The sequence below is a fragment of the Nilaparvata lugens genome, chromosome 3 (genome assembly GCF_014356525.2).
Source record: "Nilaparvata lugens isolate BPH chromosome 3, ASM1435652v1, whole genome shotgun sequence".
NCBI lineage: Eukaryota > Metazoa > Arthropoda > Insecta > Hemiptera > Delphacidae > Nilaparvata > Nilaparvata lugens.
Window position 1 is genome coordinate 80,480,472 of NC_052506.1, and position 24,121 is coordinate 80,504,592.

The 24,121-nt window shown below is 35.0% G+C and overlaps 1 protein-coding gene across 1 annotated transcript in view; it reads left to right on the forward strand.

The window, feature by feature from the left end:
- The first annotated feature begins 912 nt into the window (after positions 1-912).
- LOC111057079 (kinesin-related protein 8) overlaps positions 913-24,121 on the forward strand; it is a 148,310-nt gene continuing 125,101 nt past the window's right edge. Inside the window, 1 exon segment of the mRNA XM_039424754.1 lies at positions 913-961. Coding sequence (XP_039280688.1) covers positions 959-961 — 3 coding nt within the window. The 5' untranslated portion in view covers positions 913-958.

A 24,121-nucleotide genomic window follows, 5' to 3' on the forward strand; every position in this document is an offset into this window, starting at 1 on the left:
TTAGTTATGGTAATAAAAGTCAAAAACTGAATGTCAAAGAAGAATTTCATATTTATAAAGCAGCAAAATTAAACAGAGATAAAATAATAAACTTGATCCAATTAGACACCAATAACCCCATTTTTGATAGAATCATGCGAATTTAAACCCAAAATTTACAGTCCTAGTTCATAAAAACATATGAATACACTAACATATGATCAAAATAAGAGTATTCCATTAGTATTTATTTATTTAATTCATATCACTTGAAAATGGCATAATTGACCGAAACATGTCGTGATAAAATATTTTTAAAAAAGGGTACTGAGATTTTCAATTATTTTCTTTATATTTATATTACAAGTAGCCCTATACAGGAAAGAGACAAACTGAATAAGTATAAATTGTATACTCTCTAAGAATATGTGAGCAAAACAAATAATGAAACTGAGCTCTATGCTGCCCTAAAACAGCTTTTCACTGAGACATCAAATTTTCTTCAGCTATTCCAATACATGAGTTAGATTAATACAAGTAGAAACAATACTCCTTAGATTCATTCAACTTTTCATCAGAAACAATGCTAGACTAGGAAGGAGATGGATGATGAAAATTAGGACGAATAGTGATGATGTACAGAGAACAGATGTGAGACAGTTTTAATAAGATTCTTATCAAACCTTCAACACAAGTTGAATGGGTAGCATTGCTATTAATATATTGATAATACTGACAGTTGGAGTGTACCTCTCTGTATAGGTCTGATTTTAAGTCATCAGTATTGGTTAAATTTGAACGTCGGTGTGTCATTCATAAGAAATACTGACAGATTTATGTGAATTTGATCATCTGTGGGGTGAGGCAGTGTATGGCATAGAATAGGGCATGCGCAGTGATGAGGTATGCCTCAAGTCGGTTTTTGGATTCAGTCGTCAGTCAGTGTTTGTGTGTGTCGGAGCTCGCGTCATGTGGATTTATGGTGAGTTGAAATCAAATAGGTTATAACGCCTCTATTTTTGTCAATTGACGCTAATTGATATGGAGTCGTGAAGCATTTAATAATATCAACGTGTTAGATGCTAGAAGGGTTTATTGTATGTTAGTGACAGTGTCTCGTGTGTGTGTGTGTGTATGATTCTGAAAAAACATAGATAATGTCACAAGTACGCCCATTGAAATCGGTACATTACTCTCAAGCATTCATTACAGTCATCAATAAGCATTACTCTCAAGAAAATTCGTTCATTAATTGTTCACACTCAAATACCATCCTGATCATTACATTCCCAAGCATACATTACATAATCAAGTATTACTCTTGAAAAAATTACAATCCTGATAATTTGAAGAATGTCTCCACCAAAAATAATTTTATTATGCTTTATTATGCTTTGTTACGCTTTGAATATTAATTCCTCCGTTATCAGTTTTTCCCGTCCAGATTTTCGGCTGAGAGTGTTAACCGGCTAGAATGAGATACTCCAAACTGTCAGCATCATAAGTAGGAAAGCAAGGATATTGTGAAATTTCACTATAATATCCATAAAAAACTTTAAAACAGTACCATGGTTTAACTTTTTACTGAGGTACCATTCCTCAGTACAGCTGATGATGCGTTGGTAAAGGTGAAACCATGGTACTGTCTTAAAGTTTCTACTTTCCTTGCCCTATTACCATAGGTAAGGAAAGTATTGCTTTCCGAAAAAAATTAAGGTACCCCAATTTCAAAAAAAGTGTGTGTGTGTGTGTGTGTGTGTGTGTGTGTGGTGTGTGTGTGTGTGTGTGTGTGTGTGTGTGTATATGAGTATATGTGCGTCTGTGTACACGATATCTCATCTCCCAGTTAACGGAATGACTTGAAATTTGGAACGTAAGGTTCTTACACTATAAGGATCCGACACGAACAATTTCGATCGAATGCAATCCAAGATGGCGGCTAAAATGGCGAAAATGTTGTCAAAAACAGGGTTTTTCGCGATTTTCTCGAAAACGGCTCCAACGATTTTGATCAAATTTATACCTGGAATAGTCATTGATAAGCTCTATCAACTGCAACCAGTCCTATATCTGTAAAAATTTCAGAAGCTTTTTCCCATCTATGCAAAGTTTGATTTTAGATTCTCAATTATCAGCCTCCATATACAATTTATACGAATAATTTCAAGTGGAAAAGATTGAGTATAAAAATCTCTGCAATTAATGTCCAGTAACATTTCCACCTAAAATTGAAAATGAGCTTGAAATCCGAGAAAATGTGATTATATAATTGCAAACTGTTGGCAACTGTTGGTTCTATTAAATCATTCACTACGAAGAGATAGCAGACCTCGTGTGTTTCCAGCGTTATTGACCTATCACCAGCTGTCTCATATCTTTGAATAGTAGACTTGAGATGCGCGAGTAAACTAGCGTCAGGTCATCAATTTTTATAACGGCAAGGAAAGTTGTGTGAGTGCGCCACACCAGATTTTTTATAATTAGTATAGTGAAATTCGACAATATCTTTGTTTTCTTATATTATGAAGAGATTTCACAACAACATTATCAATTCTATTAATTTTATTATTGTCACCATCAGTTTAAAATTATGCTTGGAAGCTATTTCATGAATAATGTTCATGCCTGTTTGATTGGAACTGATTAAGAATGCATAGTATATGCGTTATTAATCTGACTGTAAATGAAGAATTCAGGTCATAGGATATATTGAATAGTTTATGTTTAGTTACTTATTATTAAGTTATTGATTGGTAATTTGACATTTTGTAGGACCAGACTCTCCACCTTGATTATCATGTGACTATTCCTTCCCGCACTAGATGATATGAATTGTTTCCTGATTGAGATTATCCATCATTCTAACGAATTGTGTAAAATAACGAAAGTCTATCAAATCTCTAGCCGGCAATTTTTTTTATTAGACAGTACGTTTAGTACATTGATTATTATTTTATCAGCCAGTTATACCAATAATTGATGATACTATCAATTGAGATGAATCTGATACAGTAGGTTGGATATAATAGGGTTATGAATTATAAGGATGACATATCAGTAGCCTAGGCCAAATTGAAGTTTTGTTATTGTTAACGCCCTAGAATTGATAGGGACTAAAACTCTTGAGGTCAGTGTGATTCATATTCCTAAAGTTGCTTACAGATTTACGCCCCGCGAACATGAGCAATTCACTTTTAATCAGCTGATGCCAAGCTTTATGTATCTATATCTTATACCGTTTCTGTGAAAATACAGAGTTAGTCAGCTGATTAAAGTGAATTGCTCATGTTCGCGGAGCATATATCTGTACGCACCTTACTATGTAATTGCTGAGGATATTTTGGAACCATTTTGTTTATCAATCACAAGTTATGATTATGCAAATATGCATCAATACTCACAATTCAGTTCCCTGATGAATTATTAATACTTCATTGTTGCTTGGAAAAATGGTATAAACCTGGCTCATAGAACAATTATATAACAGTGACATATTACTTGTATGTGAATTCCATAAAACAATGAATGTAGAATTTAGAAATTTTCTATTAAAGAGTAGCTTTTGAAGAACTCCACCTTCGGTAGTTGTTCAATTCAGTGTTCAGTGTTTGATTCAATATTAATATTTCAGTTCAATTTTGAGTTTAGTTCAATAGGAATTAGTCTATCGAAATAGATTGTTGTTAGAAATATTAATCATTTCTTTAAGTAGTGAATATTTCTATAAAATGGAATGGGATTTCTATAGTGTGCGATAGGATTACTCACACACAAATCTTGAGTGTGTTCTGAAATTATTCTTTCATTGAAAAACTTGCTAAAGAACTTTTGAGCATGAACTTTCGATCTTTTGATTGGTAGCTACTGTTACTATTGTTGCTACTGTTACTGTTACTCTCTGTATTAGGGTTGAGGGTTGAATGTAAGAGAGGGCCGGCTGCGCCCTAACTCCGCCCTTCTAGATAAAAATAAAGGCAGCTATTCCATTCTATTCTATTATCACTGTTATCTTCAACTGTCATTCACCACTCATAATAAATAGATTATACAGAATCATCCCATGAGGCTTTTTCTAGTATTTTCCCAGCTCTATTCAGAATCTCTCTTGGAACTACTATTATAAAATATATTATTGATACCATAGAAACCATTTATAACAAGAACATTTTTTATGTTAATTGTTATCTCCCTTCAATCAAGCAGTTTTTAAATCAACTGTCACTATTCACAATGAAGCTTTCTCGTTGTAGTAGGCTTACTTGGTCATCTCTTGAAAACAAGACGACTGTCATTGGCTAGAATAGTTGTTCCGTTCTACAAAATGCCGACTTTGTGACTCCTTATTCGTGAACGACCAATGAGATTGAAGGGGCGTTGACTACGGAAGTTGTTAGTCACTTGTGATTGGTGGAGGAGATAGAGTTGTTTGAGAGTTGGAGGAGAGATTTGTTATTGGACGTAGTACCGTATTTATTCCATAGAATGCAGCAGCCCATGGGACAATATTCTTGTAAATGGAATTGTATTCTTGGCTAATGAAATTGGAAGTACTTCCACTATGAAGGTGTTGGTCGCTTGAAGATGTCAAGCTGAATAATATCTGATACATTTATTATTTTGCAATTTTAAACCATTCTAACTCCAGAATGTAGTTTCTAGAACCTTAAAAGCCTAAACAATCATAAAATTTGTCAGAACAAATATTTATTTATTTTATCCATTCAATCATTCAGAATTATACAAGTTACAGAAAAGTAACACAGGCTAACTTACGCCCAAAACGGTTCCAATTCTAATTTTTACAACAGTCCAAATGTAGCTAGGGGATATATTTTATGAACTTACATTTTTAAATTTACATTCATAAACTAGAGGTTATCTAAATATAAACTAACGATTCATAATATCATTGAAAAGCTTCAGAAAAATTTGCGGGCTGGTGTGAAGTTGTCCTGCACTTATTGTAACTACCGAATCTGGTATCTAGAAGTCTAAGAGAACGTTAATTTGTCAGAACAAAAAATCTAAACTATTATTTATAACAATTTAATTTGGTGGGCTGTTATCATGCGGGACATGCAGATGCTTCATAACCGCTCATTGCATTGCATAATGGATTCATAAATGTGAAATGCTGTTGAAAATGGGGAGAAGATACAATATGTTGTGGAGTACATAGTGAATGCGAGAAAACCATCGCATATTCAACAAAATAATTATGTCTTTCCCATTAGAAATCAGGTACTACCGAAGATTATCCTATACTATTAAACGAGCAACTTCTGTTTATATGTTTAGATTTTTAGTTGTTTGGATGTTTATATGTTTGTATTTCACCGGATCTCGAAAACGGCTCTAACGATTCTCACGAAATTCAGGACATAGTAGGTTTATAATAAAGATTCGATTGCACTAGGTCTCATACCTGGGGAAACTCGCTGAAGGACATAAGAAGGATAATTATTATTCATCCTTGGGAGAACAGCTGATAATAATCATTTCATCGTCTGTTGGTGATGGAAGTGAGTGAGCGAGCTCATGTGTGTGGGACTGTGTCAAAATTATGACTCAGCTGTTGAACTTTTGTAATCATTCAATCAGGTACTTAGTGCCGGTTGCAAAAGATGCCGGGTTATTTTCAATCCTGATTAATTCCTGTAGATCCATCTTTTTGAGATGGTCTTCTCTGATTTGGTTCACGTGAAGTTAATCAGGATTAAAATTTAACCGGCTTTTATGCAACTGGGCCTTTGTAAGGGAAATTTTTGCATTCCTCTGGGAATTAATCTCAATTTACTGTGATTAGATAGAACATTTCTGTATGAATGTTATTATAATTTCTTCTTTCGTAATAAATTATTTATGCTTTTGTACTCCAGAGCTAAGCAAAGTCCCCGATATTCTATGATGAAGTTGCCATGAAATGCATGTAGATATGAAAATGGAGAGTGCGAATATAGCTATGTTGTGAAGTGCATAATACATACGTGAAATACAGTAACGTACATATTAAATGAAGCAGTGGTATCTTCCCCGTCAGAAATCAGGTACTCCGAGGATAATGAATCTATAATGAATTTGCCATAAAGTATGAAAATGGGAAATAGAGTACATGTAAATAGAGCCTACGCTTCACTCAAAGAAAAATCTGGTGTGGTGCACTCACACAACTTTCATTTCCGTTATGAGAATTGATAACATTACGCTAGTGTTCCCGCGCATCTCAAGTCTACTATTCAAAGATTTGTGCCAGCTGGTGACAGGGCAATAACGCTAGAGACACACGAGGTCTGCTATCTCTTCATAGTGAATAATTTAATAGAATCAACAGTTTGCAATTGGATAATCACATTTTCTCGAATTTCGAGCTTATTTTTAATTTTAGGTGAAAATGTTACTGAACATTAATTGTAGAGATTCTCATGCTCAATCTTTTCCACTCAAAATTTTTTGTTTGAATTGTATCTGAAGCCTAATAATTGAGAATCTGAAATCAAACTTTTCATAGATGGGGCGGAGCTCCTGAAATTTTTACAGATATGGGACTTGTGGCAGTTGATAGAGCTCATCGATGACTATTTTAGGTATAACTTTAATCGAAATCGTTGAAGCCGTTTTCGAGAAAATCGCAAAAAACCCAGTTTTTGACAACATTTTCGCCATTTTAGCCGCCATCTTGAATCAAATTTGATCGAAATTGTTCGTGTCGGATTCTTATATTGTAAGGACCCTACGTTCCATATTCCAAGTCATTCCGTTAACTTGGAGATATCGTGTACACAGACGCACATACACTCATACACACACACACACACACACACACACACACACACAACACACACACACACACACACACACACACACACACACAAACACATACAGACCAATACCCAAAAACTTTTTTGGACTCAGGGGACCTTGCAACGTATAGAAGTTTAGAAATTGGGGTACCTTATTTTTTTTCGGAAAGCAATACTTTCCTTACCTACGGTAATAGGGCAAGGAAAGTAAAATGTGTAATTGGGTCAATTGGACTGTTTCAAAAATGAGTAATTGGGTCAATTAGACTGTTCCCAGATGACTCAGACATTCATCGCAAAAATGCCTCCACTTTTGTGAAGTCGTGTGAATGATGAATCATAAAACGAAATTGAGAGGTCACCAAAGATATTGCCCGACCACAGCTCTACTGGGATTCTTTCCAATCTGTCAGGATCCCTCATAAGTAGCATCAAAGCCCACCATTCATTCGATGCTGACTGTTTGTAGTGAATATAGTATAGAGCGCGCGAACAACTCAATTGAGTCGGAATAATTGGAGTTGATGAAATGAGTGTTGAGCGACTCTCTGAAAGGGACCCTTGTTGGGCCCCCAACTCAACTCTTTTCAGTAAACAGATCTGTGTTTGTAACAGAAACAAACTAATAATACAGAATGCTTTCATGTGTTATGATTGAAGTAACAAATGTTGACGAACGAAAATCCAAATTAAATGTTGTGAATGATTTTCGTTCAATAATAACTAGTAGTTCTGTGAACAGTAGACCTCAAGCAGTTTTCTCATCCACAAGTATCTGATGTCACATGTTCTAGTTGATTCAGTTGAATCACAATTCACAGTTGAATCATAATTTACTATTGAAAGTAGACCTCACGCAGTTTTCTCATCCACAAGTATCTGATGTAACCTGTTCTAGTTGATTCAGTTGAATCACAATTCAAAGTTGAATCATAATTTACTATTGAAAACAAAGTTGAATCACAATTCACAGTTGAATCATAATTTACTATTAAAAGTAGACCTCACGCAGTTTTCTCATCCACAAGTATCTGATGTAACCTGTTCTAGTTGATTCAGTTGAATCACAATTCAAAGTTGAATCATAATTTACTATTGAAAACTATTATTTGTCCTCAAGGAATCAAAAACTCACTTATGTTAATAAAAACAGTTTACGTTTGAACTTGTATCCCATATTATAATTTATCCAGTTCCGTGTTAATCTTTCCTTCTTATAAAAATATTTCTCAACCATATTAATTTTTCTTTCCAATCAAGAATATTATAATTTCTTCAGCATTATTCAGTTCATTTAATCGTTCTATTATTTTTCATTAGTTGATAGTTTAGTTCATTCGTTATAATAATCAAAATTGTAGGTTTACTTATCAACATTCTTTGAGGGTGTCCCTCTGGAATGGATAATGGGGAAATTTCACCTCCATGGATAACTCATTCCTTGAAGGTGACTAAATCTTCATGGAGGTGACTCAAAATTCAATAAAATTATGTAGTTTCAACAAAGTCATAATTATAATAATTAAAATTGTATGTTCACTCATTATCATACTTCGAGGATTATGGTTCTCTGGAATGGACAATGAAGAAATGTCGCCTCCATGGATAACCTATTCCATGGAGGTGACCAGATCTCCATGGAGGTGACTTAGAATTAGATAAAATTATGTAGTTTTAACAAATTCATAATTATAATAATCAAAATTGTATGTTTACTCAATAACATTCTTCGAGGGTTATGTTTCTCTGGAATGAACAATAAGGAAGTCACGTCCTTGTATGTCACGTCCATGAATAACACATTCCATGGAGGTGACTAAATCTCCATGGAGTGATTGAAGATTTGAAAAAATTATGTAGATTCAACAAATTTATAATTATGAGAATCAAAATTGTATGTTTACTTATAATACTTTGAGGGGCCTAGCAAACCAGACATTTTAAAGTATTCCATAGATGACATAAACAGCAAACTTCCATCACCTGTTGTGAAAAAATAAAATCCAGAGGTCTCAGAGTTTCAATCATTGAATGAAACTCGATTCAATTGATATATGACTACAAAAACTTTCCTTCCACAGGAAAAGGTGAGAATTCTTTTCCATCTATGAATGAATCTCAATATTTGAAACTATATAAACTTCATGATCCAAGTACATTGGAAACTGCATTTTGTCATGAAAAACTATGAAATAGTACAAGATTCCTTCTGTACAGAACTAGTAAATTCAAGTCAGTTAGTTTCCAGCAAAGAAACTTAGATCTCAGTGGAAGTGGAGTCAAATATTGTTAGCATTCCTCATCTCAGTCGAGCAACTTTTGCAATTAAACTGAGAAAACTATTTCTGGCTTGAAGCGAAATGCTTGCTGCATGCTTAAGCTCTGTTCTTGCTCTCGTTTGTTTGGACCACAATGTGGATTGAGCTTGGAAAGAGACGAAACTACTGTTAACGTAAACTATACATCTTAGTACTGGTTAAACAAAAGCCGATTGAGTTTTAATCGTGATTAATCTCAGGAGAATCAATCTGAGAAGACTTATTTCCGAAAAAGCCTTTCTGATTGTTTCTCGAGAAATCAACACGATTAAAATTTAATGGGCTTTTGTGCAACCGGGTCCCATTTTTTGAAAATGTATGTGAACGTGTTGCACCTCTCACTTGGGGAAGTGTTAAATTAGATTCAGGTTATAAACTCAGCATCTGATGAACATTTGTTTGCTATCCTCGTCCATCATTAAACAAAGCAGAAAGCTGTATCTTTTTTCAATTAAGTGAAATTCTAAATATTTTTAGAGTAGGCTATTTTTAAGTGGAGTAATTTTTTACTTTCCTTGCCCTATTACCATAGGTAAGGAAAGTATTGCTTTCCGAAAAAAATTAATAAAAAATAAGGTACCCCAATTTCTATATTTCTATATGTTTCAAGGTCCCCTGAGTCCAAAAAACTGGTTTTTGGGTACCTATTGGTCTGTATGTGTGTGTGTGTGTGTGTGTGTGTGTGTGTGTGTGTGTGTGTGTGTGTGTGTATGTGTGTGTGTGTATGAGTGTATGTGCGTCTGTGTACACGATATCTCATCTCTCAATAATTAACGGAATGACTTGAAATTTGGAACTTAAGGTCCTTTCACTAAAAGGATCCGACACGAACAATTTCGATCAAATGCAATCCAAGATGGCGGCTAAAATGGCGAAAATGTTGTCAAAAACAGGGTTTTTCGTGATTTTCTCGGAAACGGCTCCAACGATTTTGATCAAATTCATACTTAAAATAGTCATCGATAAGCTCTATCAACTGCCACAAGTCCCATTTCTGTATAAATTTCAGGAGCTCCGCCCCATCAATGCAGATAGATTCCCAATTATCAGGCTTCAGATACAATTGAAACAAAAAAAATCAAGTGGAGTAGATTGAGCATGAAAATCTCTACAATTAATGTTCAGTAACATTTTCACCTAAATTTGAAAATAAGCTTTAAATTCGAGAAAATGTGATTATTCAATTGCAAATTATTGTTGATTCTATTAAATCATTCACTATGAAGAGATAGCAGACCTCATGTGTGTCTCCAGCGTTATTGCCCTGTTACCAGATGGCTCAAATCTTTGAATAGTAGACTTGAGTAGACGCGGGTACACTAGCGTCAGGTGATCAATTTTCATAACGGCAAGGAAAGATGTGTGAGTGCGCCACACCAGATTTTTTAATTGTTTTCCAATTACATTGAGAATTAAGTTCAAGATTCTCTTTTATTACTTGTAACTGTATTTTGATTGAAAATTTTATTTATTTCTATTAATCTTATGTAATCCTATTACATAATATGTAATATATTATTTTTGTATTCTTATGTAAATTTTTTCTTATCTTGTAAAGGGTTGTTTGGCAGAGAGAGCCAGGAGTCCTAACTCCGCCCTAATAAAGGCGTTTAATCAATCAATAAATCAATCAATCGATCACCATTGTGAATTTGATTTTAGCCTGTGTAGAAATATGATGAATTACTAAAATAATTTATTTCGATTGGGAAAATTAATTATTCAGTCATGCAGAATGTAATATTCTCTTCACGAATGAAATATATCTCATATTGAAATAGTATATTTCGCACCTAGGGCCGAAAATGAGATATTTCCGGCTCAAAATCGGTTTTTAAGTCCGAGGCCGTAGGCCGAGGACTAGAAAAGATTAAGAGCCGGAAATACATTTTTGCCCATGGTGCGAACGCTATTTTTCGCCACACCAAAAAAAACTTCCCAATATATAAGAAATTAAAAAAAAAATAGAATTCAAACAGCCTATTTTGATAGTTTGAATCTTGGTTATGACAACTTTCACTGTCAATTAATTTCAATATTACTAATTAATAATTTACAATAGTGACAATATTTTTATACTATTAATATTTCGAATAATTATTTGAATTTTTATAGCTCGCGCTTTGCGCCTGGTGCAATATCTCATGGATAGAAGGATGAATAGAATTTTCATTACTATTTTGAAATAATGTGATTAAAAAATTAATATAATTGCATATTTCACAGTTTTGTCTCAAAATATATCTAAAAAATTGATTGAAATTTAAATTACGGTAACTAATATAAAAAATAGCTAATAAAAGTCGAAATTCATCGACAAAAAAAAATGTCACTGACCGAGGTTCGAACCTAGATCATGTTTGTAATTCACTAAGCTTTGAGTTCTGATGTACTACGCCTTTACGCTCTCGGCCATTGTATAATTTTGATCAAAGAGGCCTGTAAGTCAGGTAACGTATGTAGGCTACTATAATATAGTGTAGGCCTATAGCGGCAAACTTGAAGCTGGTTTGCCGGCATTTTCACAACAAAATATTGCTCTGAAAATAGTTAAATCATAGAGAAAACATTCGAAGATTCAATCTTGAGTGGACCTAATGTTTTCTCTATATGGTTTGATATTGAAGAAAAATTATCTAAAAGTTTTAATAATGAATTACGGAAAAATTACTAGGAATTTTTCAGTCAAGGCTGAGTTTCACCAGTAGGCTTACCTTAAACTTTAGATCTCTGCTGTATTTTCCTATTATTATTGTTGATTGTATTGCATTAAGAAGTGGAATTCGATAATAAAAAAGAAACAATTATTACTCTACCTCACTTTTGAATATTGATACAATTATTGTACTTTGATTTCAAATTCGATTCTTCACTTTCAAAGACTTGCGATACTTACCTTTCTGACAATGGACAATGCAGCCAACATTATATTGTTGAGGCTATGGAGATATCATCGTATTCTATTGTTTGATATCAAAAACACAATAATAAATATTAAATTATGAAACAGTAATTCATAAAATATATTATAGACATGATACCGCGATTCACGATACATAATTATATAGATTATTACAGTCGTTATGAGATTATCTCTATGATTTTTGTGAGATCGGACACGATCAGCTGTTATTCAAGGTCATTTTACAGCCCTAGGGCCGTAAAGTTTTACCGGCCTGGTCGGAAAATAATCACTTTCGGCCTCCATATGACGCACGTAAACCAGCTCATTACATCCAAGTGTGGCGAAAACAATTTTTCATGACACTATCCATATGCATCTGTGCATGTTTGATGATTAAAGATTTTTCCAATTCAATTCAAACATAAAGACAGGTCAACAACTAAGATCAGATCCCATTCATCGCGATAACGTGAATCACAGTTGTCCTTCCATAGAAGGCAGTGGAAATGAAGTGGCAACATTGCCTCCCCATAATTTCCACTGACGCTTTGATGTGAATTTCACTAAAGAATGTGATTCTATTCTCACCAATTACGACTGTCATACTTCAGCCCGGACTGACAGTTCAACTTGCCCATCCGAAAATGCTCTCACGAATCAGAATTAATAAAACTTGTAACTTTAAATAACTTTAATAATCTAATAGTTTGAATAACTTCAACTGTAACTAGGAAAAATGTCAAAATGTAATGATTTCCCGAATAGGGGATGAAATGTTGAGAACTTTATGAACGGAATAGGATGAGATACTTGGAAAACTGTTTCGAAACTGGAAAATACCATGTCAGTGATGGAAGGCAAATGAAAATCTATTCACCGCAACTCAGTGAGGTATTGTGGGATGGAAGAATGATATGAATATAATAGAAATGGAGTATAAATAATGCGAATACGCTGCCAAATCCGTTCTCCTATTCTACTTGTTGAGCTGTTTCCGGATTTCTCTTACCCAAAACGGGGAACAATCATAGGAATGCACGCAAGCTTTCTTGCTGTTGTTATTTATAGGACATTTCTCGGTCTGCCATTCTGCGCAATAGAATAGAAAGGTCACTTCTTTCGGAAAGCAATAGACGAATGCCTGGATAGCAACATGGAATTTCAATTCGAATTCACATGGGAATTCTTGTGAGTTGTATGAGAAATTATGTAAAGTCGGGGAGGTTTTGATTGACAAGCTGGTTAATGAGATTCCAATAAAATCGTATTGTTCCAAATTGATAAGATATTCGAAGTTTAGTGGGTGAAATCACGGTATATAGAAGACGGTAGGTGTCACGCGCATGTTTGTGCTAAATTTCTGTTGTAGCTGACGCCATTCTATATCCAATCATCTGTTTTTAACAAATTAGTTTCATAAATTGCCAATAGATGTTAAAAACTTCGGTTGGTGGCGATGACGCAATCAAGCTGGCTGGCCACCGACCACACATTTCGTGACCCCCACCGTTTTCATCTAGATACCGTGGGTGGAATATCACAATTTTTATAATTTTGGGAAGATTTAATAAGGAAAGAATCTAAGGTCTTTCAGTGCTTAGTTCATTGTTCCGAATTAACGAGATTTTCGAAGCAAGGGGTGTTTACTTTAGTGAGTAGAATATTAGAAATATTTTATTAGAAAAGAATGAGAATTTTCAGTCCTTACTTCTTATTCATATAGCTTCTATTGGATATTTGAAATAACTATTATCTATATATATATATATATATATATATATATATATATATATAATATATATATATATATATATATATATATATATAAGCGAAATGGCACTCACTCACTCACTGTCTGACTGACTCACTCACTCACTCACTCGCAGAACTAAAAATCTACCGGACCAAAAACGTTCAAATTTGGTAGGTATGTTCAGTTGGCTCTTTAGAGGCGCACTAAGAAATCTTTTGGCAATATTCAAACTCTGAGGGTGGTTTTTAAGGGTTTGAAGCTCGTCTTTTAGCATGTAATTGTAATTGGAAAATGTCCATACCATATGTTAATATAGAACTGTAATCTAGAGAGAGTACCTCTTCGAAACAGTTGTTAACTGGTAACTCAATTAATAATTTTGTCAGGTTGGCATTAAGTTGAGTTGACTTTGTTAGGTTGGCACCAAGTTGAAGATTGAAATGCATTCATCGTAGAAAAATTGATTGGGCACTGCTTTTTCAATCAGAGCTATTCCTGGGAATATTATATACTAGCCGTCAGGCTCGCTCCGCTCGCCATATCCGTTTAGCCAGACGTTTAGTCTGGACCCCCGAGTGGATCGTCCTAACATATGATAGAAATGCTCAAATGAGAAATGCAGGCGAGCGAAGCGAGCCTGCTGATCTCATTCTTGGACGATCCAGTCGGGGGTCCAGGGGGCCGAGCCCCCTGGCTAGACGGATATGGCGAGCGAAGCGTGCCTGACGGCTAGTGTCACATATTTGTCAATGTGCGTATTCTGAGCTGAGAAAAACTTATGCTGATACTGCTCCCGTTTAGTGCTGCTGGCACTTATGTCGTGTTAACTATCGAAATCATGATATAAATATAATAGAATAGAATGACTGCCTTTATTTTTGACCTAGGAAGGCAAAGTTAGGGCGCAATAATATGATATAATATATATAAATTAATAATTATCTATACTATCACAGTGTGATGCACCAATCCTTCCGAGGGGCTCGATTACTAGGGCAAAATCAATGCATTTTTCATTGGATTACTATTGAGATTTATAATTTCTCCTATTTTTAACAACTTTCATGAATCAGGGCTCATACATTTTATGCTACTTGCAAGTCTCTGTAAAAAGAGGAAATGCGGTGCATATTAAAAATGTTGTCATTTCCATTATACTGTCAAACTTATTGATTCCTATTCGTAATCAATGACAATTTTAGGTATAGGATCATACTATGACTATAATTATATTATGACTATTATAGGTATACTATTTTAGTATGGATTTGATCAAAATCGTTGGAGCCCTTTTCGAGAAAATCGCAAAAACCTTGTTTTTCACAACATTTTTGCCATTTTAGCCGCCATCTTGAATTGCATCTGATAGAAATTGTTCGTGTCGGATCCTTATAGGGGAAGGACCTTAAGTTTCAAATTTCAAGTAATTCCGTTAATTGGGAGATGAAAAATATCGTATACACAGACACACATACACAAATACACACACACACACACACACACACACACACACACACACACACACACACACACACACCACACACACACACACACACACACACATACAGACCAATACCCAAAAAACACTTTTTTGGACTCAGGGGACCTTGAAACGTATAGAAATTTAGAAATTGGGGTAACTTAATTTTTTCGGAAAGCAATACTTTCCTTACAGTACCTACGGTAATAGGACAAGGAAAGTAAAAATCCGGCAATTACCAAGAATTTCTTCTGTTCCTGAATGTATAATGTATGATATTTAACTTCTATCAGATAAAATCCGTTTGTCTAGATCACCTACGTTGGAAAACACATCAACTATCCAAACCGCTAGCCATCCAAGTCAGTGCCTCCGAAATCCGTCTCAGCCTAGCAAAACAACAAATAGATTCCAAGTCCAAGTTTGTCCAAATCATAATTCATTGCGGAAGAAAGGGTTGAGCAGGATTTATTGGTTCAATTATATCTAAGAGCTTCTCAATCTCCGCTCACTGCCTGCCGGCCTGCCAACTTTTCAAAGTGAAGTGGGCTTCGAGCCTTGGGAGCGGTGAAGGAGGTCTTGTGTCTTGTGAAGGTGAGAGCGAGAGAGAGTATTGGTTATGAAGGTTTAAGGGTTGGTGGGAGAAAGATAGCCTTAAACCTTGTGAGCAGTGTAGGGGACCTTGTGAAGGAGTTTATGGGAGAGAGAGAGGATATTGGTGATGAAGGTTTAAGGGTTGGTGGGAAAAAGATAGGGTATTAGTGATGGAGGTGAGAGAAAGAAGAAGAGGAAGAGAAGAACAGAGAGTACAGGAGAGAGAGAGAAAGAGTGTACAGGAAATAGAAGGAGACAGTGAAGGAGTGAGCAGAGAGAGAAAAAGAGTAGAGAGGTATGACAAAAAAAAGAGAGAGGATAAGAAGGAAGTGTGAACAGAAAACAGAAGAGAGTAGAGAAGTGGGCAAAGGAAGAAGGGAAGTAGATGGAAATGACAATAGATAGGATTAAGAAGTGGTAATGAAGAGAAAGAAAGAAGAAAGAAAGTAGAATTTGAGATGAGAAGAGAATGAAAAGATGAGATAGGAGAAAGGTTGGATTAGATTCTTTTATTTATGCAGATTACAATATTTAAGCGATGAAAGTCATTGCAGAGAAGATGAGAGGAGGAGAAAGACAAAAAACAAGAAGAGAGAAGGGATGATGCGAGAAGGAGATAAGAGAGGAGGGTACAAGGTGACGGAGAGAGATAGATGAGAATAAATAGAAGAAGAGGAAAGAAGAGGAACAAGCAGATGAACTTAAAATGAAAGAGAAAATAAGAAGAGAGGAGAAGGGAGGGAGAGGAGAGAAGAGTGGTGGAAGAATAGAGAGAAAATAATTCTGCTTCTGCTGCTGCGGTTGCTGATGATGATGAAGATGATGATGATGATAATGATGATGATGATGATAAAGATGAAGAAATATATAAAGGCGAAAATTAAACAGAATTGGGAGAAGAAGGTGGGAAAAGCAGTAATCGAAAATGGATAGAGGAAAGGAGGGAAAGAGTAGGAAAGAAGGGGAAATACGAAGTTCCAATGTAGAATAGAGCAGAGGAAAGAAATGAGAAAGGAAGTTACAAGAAAAGAGAGGAGGAAAAAGAGTAGAAGAGTATTTTTCTCTCCTAAGGAAGGATATAATATAGAGGAGAGGAAGAGAAAAGAAATGAGTTGAAAGGAAAGAGAAGTAGATGAGAGTAAGAAAGAGATGACAGAACAAAGTAGTGATAGACAGAGGAGAGAATAACAGTAAAGTAAGAAGAGAAGAATGACAAGAGAGAAGTGGAGATGGAAGAAGAGATACGAGAGAAGAGAGAGGAAAAACAGATGGAGAGAGAATAGAGAATTAAGGTAGTGAGTGTCACGTGGTTTTGCTCAATGCCAAACCTGGTTATGAAAAGCCGCCGTAGTTGGTTGGGAAATTGCACGAGCGACCGGGAAATCTGATTTTCCGAAATGAAGCAGCAACATCGATGGGCAGATGGCCTTGGGTTTCCTTGATGGTGGGGGGGGGACATTTGATAAGGGGTGATAGGGGGAATTAAGTAGACAGAGTCATCGAGCTAAACTAGACGAGACTCGATGATCCAATGAAAATCCATCTCAAGTGATGAGAAATTGAAATTGAGAGATTGAGTGATGAGCTGGTTGAATTGAAATTCGCCGTTGTATTATTTCGAAATAGGGTGATAAGCTCTATAGTGAGATTCCCAGACTGTCAGCATCACTTCTATATATTATCATTGTTCTCCATGCAATTAATGCTGACAGTTACTACAATTGATCGTTTTGAGGCACCCCATTATTTGATAACTCGCTCATCCCAACAATAACAAAACTTTGAAGCTGAACCACGGGCCAGACAATAATAATTTCAAGTTCGCTTCACTTTTCTACAATCTGTTTCCACCCCAAATTCCTCAATTCAACTTTAGAATGCCGGCAGATGAAGTTTCTTGTAGAGAAATCTCATTTATGTTTCAAATTTCTAATGCTAACAGGGAAAATTTTGTGAGTGACGCTGGAGGGTGCAGAAAGTTTTGGAGCCAATGGAGAAGGGTGGAGAGTTCCCGAGGTTTTGATCATCTTGTAACCAGTTTTGAACTTTTTGAAAATGTCTACTTTGGACAAGATTGAACTTATCAGAGGAAGATTTGGTTGAACTCGTGGTAATTATTTCATGAATACCCATCAACTTAATCTAAAATGGATTATTCTAGAATCGTTATTATTTATTTTCACGAAGAGCACATCATAAGAATTATGGAGGGATAAGAGTAAAGTTATTTTTACCTATTCCCCTCCTGAGTTAGGATAAGATTGCAAAGTGATGTGCCTGTAGTAGTGTAATGCGGGTTGCATAGACGACATTTCTGGGCGTTCCATCAGAGAATTAAATTAATTTAATTTTAATTAAATAATTAATTTAATTTAAATAAATTAAGTTGGTATTCAACTATCGTTCCAAAAAATATTAATCCAACGTTAAAGATTGCATAACTTGTTTCAATACAGCTATCATTCGATTGACTAATGAAAATTCAGAAGAAGTTAGGTTTTCTGTACATTCAGAATATTTTAACATGGATTATTCTAGAATAGTTACTATTTATTTCCACGAAGAGCACATCATAAGAATTATCGAGGGAGAAGAATAAGGTTATTTTCAGCTATTCCCCTCCTGAATTAGGATAAGATTGCAAAGTAATGTGCCTCTAGTAGTGTAATGCGGGTTGCATAGACAACATTTCTAGGCGCTCCATCAGAGAATTAAATTAATTTAATTTAAATTAAATTAAGTTTGTATTCGATTATCGTTCCGAAAAATAATAATTCAACGTTGAAGATTGCATAACTTGTTCCAATACAGCTATCATTCGATTGATGAATGGAAATTCAGAAGAAGTAAGGTTTTCTGTACATCAGAATATTTTAACATTGAGAATAGTATATTTCGCTCCTAGAGCAGAAAATGAGATTTTTCCGGCTCGAAATCGGTTTTCATGTCCGAGACCGTAGGCCGAGGACTAGAAAAAATTGAGAGCCGGAAAAACATTTTTGCCCTTGGTGCGAACGATATTTTTCGCCACACTACAGGTATTGCTGACAAAATAAATAAAGAATACTTGTTATTGTACCTATCTCTTGATTTTAGTAGTAGAAGATTTGCAGTCAGGATTTCAGATTCTTTTAAAATTTCACTTGGAATATCACGGGCGTCGTCATCTTCAAGCATTTTTGAAAATTTGGAATGCGCCAATCAACAATAAATAATTGAATAAAACTGGTTGCAAAGCGAATGCTGAATTAGTATGATTTGAAACTCGGAACTGAAATCATGGCGACTTCAGCTGATGAAGAAAGTGGACACTCGCCCGATCTAGCGGATGACTTATCAACTACGGACTTCCATGACTGGCTGGAAAGAGACCACTTTCTGGCCTAGACCGGAAAAGAAACCCTTATCTGACGTCAGACGAGAGTCGTCTGCAAACAAGGTTTTTCAGATCTACGTAGGGACTGGATAACAGCTGCTTTCTGTGCAGTGTGGCGAAAATATATTTCCTTGACAAATATATAATTGATTATTAGAAAAAAATGGACAGTTGATATCACGTCAGAAATACCGGTATCAGTCTCTATAGAAGGCAGTGGCAATGCAGAGAATCTGCAACACTGTTGCTGAACTCTCTTTCTTCATACCACTTATACTTTTTACTTACAACTCACTACTTATTTTCTACTAACTTACATCTTCATTAACCACTTACAAAACTTACTACTGTTGTTTATACGTTATTAAGTGATGCGTGGTTGAATTCAAATTTCATTCAATCCAATTCACAATATTTAGAAATTATAAACAAAAGGATTACAAGATCATACAGCTCAAAAAGATGAAAATACTAAGCTCACAATCATTATTATAATAATAATTATTATTAAACAATACTTTTATACAAAATTTGGTATAGTGGATAGAGTGCTTGCGTAGCAGCCTAAAGTTCTCGAGATCGAATCCACCAATCACCAATTTTTTTTTACCTATTTCTCTCGCGTGTTATCGGCTGGACACGTTAAAATGCCGGTCCCGGCTAAAATGTAGCTGTTGTAAAGCTCATTGATGACTCAAATAGTATATTCAGGCAATGTGGGACCAATAGAGAAACAATAGCATTAGTAGATATCCCATGGTTAACTGGAAGAGCTCTTTATAATATCGAAGAATATTTGAATGAGTGAGATCAGCTTCTATGAGTTGAATTGCATTTTATGTTTGTATTTTTGTATTCTGTAGATGTTTTATTTGTTATGTATTTCATTTTTAATTGTATCTAATTAAATATACATATTTTTGACACTATTCGTTGTATATATTGTACAAATTTATGAATAAAGAAATTATGAAATGAAATGAAATGGTATAGGTCGTTTATGTCGCAGCTTTCACTGTTATCTCAAGCCGATAGACTACGTTGTTCTTTCCCGTGAAGCTGTGTAACGCTGGTAGTCTCTCATATAAATTGTACCATTCATACACTCTCACCCCAACTAAACAGTGAAAAACGACAGTAATCGGCTTGAGATAACAGTAAAAGTTGCGACATAAACGCCCCATAGCATGGAATATCTACTTAGAAGATCATACAGCTCAACAAGATGAAAATACTAAGCTTACAATCATTATTATATTAATAATAATTATCAAACAAAATTTTTTTACAAAATTTGTTATAGTGGATTTTTCTGCATGGTGGGACCTTCCCGCAAGGAACTTATCACCAGCATAAAACAAATCAATTTACTTTTTATACACTTTCCACTGCTCTCGATTACTTCTAACAACAACTACATCAATCAATAAACATATCAATATCATTCAACCAGAAGATACAATGTACAATACAATGACAAACAATGACATGTGTATCATTGACGTGACATACAATACACTATAGTATTACATCATCATTAGCAATGTCATCATAGTACTAGGGTAACCAACTGACCCTCCAGTTCCGCCACCACTGCACATAATACAGATTTCAGCGGGAGTTCCTTCAAATCAGGTGCACAATCAAGTCGACGCTGTCCTCAATGAGAACTTAAGACAATGATAACTTAGTTTGTGCGGACAGACTAAATTGGTCCACTATTTTCCACGCTAATAAATCAATGGGTTCATTGTGAACTTTTGTGGGAGAAGTGGGGTTAGAAAAGCGAAGGTTGAACTTCCTCTGGCGGACTGAACGGCAACTAACTGACTGTTTGTTGTCATTAAGAGAACGAATTTATCGCTGAAGCACGTGGCCAGATTGCAGTTGGACGAGAAAAGAGATAAAATAGAGGAGAGAAGTGAGCTGAAAGTAGTGAAAAAAGGACCTAGAAGATTGCCACTATAATTCTTTGAGTCAGCTGTCTGCTCTACAGCAGCGCAATCTGGAGTTCATTTAGTGGCACTTGAATAATTACGGCGTTCGCTTGCACTATTGACTGCAACTACTCTTCATTAAATGTTCACTATTGCTTTGGAACTATAATTTATGAGCTGTAGTTTAGAGGTTCAGTTTCATTGACAAATTGTACAGAAGTTTGCCTGGATTTATCAATTTTCATAGTGTAATACCATCAACAAGCTTGAAAAATTATTATTATAATCATTCATAATATTATGAAATTATGAATTAAATATTGATGGAAATAAATTGGAAATTGCATTTTTTCAAATGCCAAATTATGAATAATCCTATCATATTAAGCGAGCGATTTCTGTATTTTTATATCTAAATAAAATAGATAAATGTTTATTTCCCAAAAAAAAACTAAAACTACAACATCAATTACACAAAATATTTAGATAAATTACAATATCACATACAATAGTTAGTTACAAAAAATTCTTATAATGTGTCCTCTACTTGTTTAGTTTTTTCTGTGTGGAAATTGACCTACTCCACTATGGCGTATCATGTTCTAGAGTAGGTTTTGTTAGTTTTTTTTGTGCGTATTATTAATTAGTTAGGGTTTAGTAAGTCATTAGGTGGTTAGTTGTTGTTATTTGAAATAATGCTTTCTATGTTCTGTCTTCCTTTGCTCAACCAATTGTGTACTATTGACACAAGGATGATTAATCTGTTTAAAGTTTGCAGGGAGTAGATTATATGATTTTGGTGCTAAATGATTGAAATGTCTCTGGTATAGTGCCTTCCTTGCAACACTGGTGATGAGAAGATTCCTGTATCTGGAGTTGTGGTTGTGGTTTCTGGTTTGAAATGTTGTTGGTATATATATCTGGTTTGAAATCTGGTTATATATTCATATTTATTTATATCCGGTTATTTATGTTCAACAGATCTCGAAAACGACTGTAACGATTTTCACGGAATTTTGAACATAGTAGGTTTATGATATGAAAATTCGATTGAACTAGGTCTCATCCCTGGAAAAACTCGATGAAGGACATGAAAAGGATAATTCATCCTTGGGAAAAATATTATAATTTCGTTGTCTGTCGATAACAGAAGATGCCTGTGCGTGCCTGTGTGGGAGATCAGCTGTGTAATCAATTAGCTTACCCTATCTCGCGAGAAATCTAGAAACTATTTTAATTGAGTCGATCAAAATAATCTAATTTGTTGACATGAGATGGTATATACCATGATATTTAAAGTTAATCATTATATTTCAGTTCCAAGTGATTAGTGAGTGTTATTCAATTTGGTATGTGAACAATCTAAATTAAAACCCTCATGTTTTCAAATATTTAGATTGAAAATTTGACCTGAATTCAAGTGAATGGAACATAACCCTCTTTTTGGAATATTTATAGTGTATAAATCAAAATTCGGGAGCGAACCAGTTTAGGGCTGTGCCTGTCCTTCCCCAATCATTTTAAAAAATTGAGTTCTGTTTATCAATAAATAAATAACGAGCGGAGCTTGGTGCCCCGATATTTATTATTAAACTGAAGTCCCAATTAAATGCTGTAAATAACCTGGAAAACTTCTGCTACTGCAAATATTGAACTACTAGATAGGAATTCGATGAGCTCTATTATACAAAAATTATTGAATATGATGAAATTATGGAACCTCGACCATATTTTTACCTTACCATACCTCAAGCATATTTTGTGTCTTGAGGATTGTAATCATGTATTTTATAGTATCCTGAACTCGAATGCACTTTATAATTTTTCATTTTTTGTGTAGTTGAGAAGTTAATATTGTGGTAATTATTCATATTGAATGAAAAAGACTAAGAAATTGTCAAAATCAGTGGTTTTTTGACAATATCTTAGTCTTTTTCATTCAACACACTTTATAATTGTTGTGAATAGGCTATCTCTGTACTCTTAAGGGCCTCATACACTAGGGATATACTTGGATCGGCCAACTTGGTTCGGGTAACCAAGTTCGTGTAGGATTTGCCCACACACTGTAGTGGGGAGAGCGAACAACCGTTCGTTATTCCAGTGTCTTTCGGGGTCTAGAGATAAGTGTTTGAAAGTTTGCAGCTGCTGTGAGGAGAAAATATGTTGAATATATATATAGATAGAATATATCGCCCTGGCGGACGAACTGAACAAAGTTTTTAATCCAGATTGAAGACCAAGTTCGTCACGAATTCGGTTCTAGTTTCCAATTTTCCACATACACTTGGGAACTTGGTTCTCAAGAGCCAAGTTCGCCGAACCAGGTTCCCTAGTGTATGGGACCCTTCAGGGCCGGTTTCCGAGTTCGGGATTTAGCTAAGCTCTAGAAACAGCTGGAGTCAAAAAATTGGCTTTCCGAAACGGGGCGTAGCACTACCTCTGTAAACAAAGCCGTAGTGCATTCGTGTGACGTCAGCAAAGGTGAGCCCTACACCAATAAAAATTCATTGATTTTTTCTTTATCAGTTAGTGTTTTATTGGTCTAGGAGCCATAACTGTGCTGACTGCTGACGTCACCAGAATGCATTATGGCTTTGTTCACAGAGGTAGTGGGCGCAGTCGCAGCTTTTATGGTAAACTTTACTTTCTCATTTCTATAATTGGGAACGTTTTTCTTCACGAAGTAAAACATTCCTAAATAATTCAAAAAAGCTGAAACTCAACTCTATTTTCTCTTTATTCTATTTTGTGTTCAATTTTCTAGTTTTTCGGAATTTAATTCAAACGTGGACTGCGACTGTGCCCCGTTTCGGAAAGCCAATTTTCTGACTCCAGCTGTTTAAAGTCTAAAACATAGCTGAATCCCGAGCTCGGAAACCGGCCCTAGACTTACTTTTGATTAGGTGTGATGTTCTACCGAGCCCATTACCAATCTCTAGTTGACTCAAACTCTGAATGAATGAATGAATTTTATTT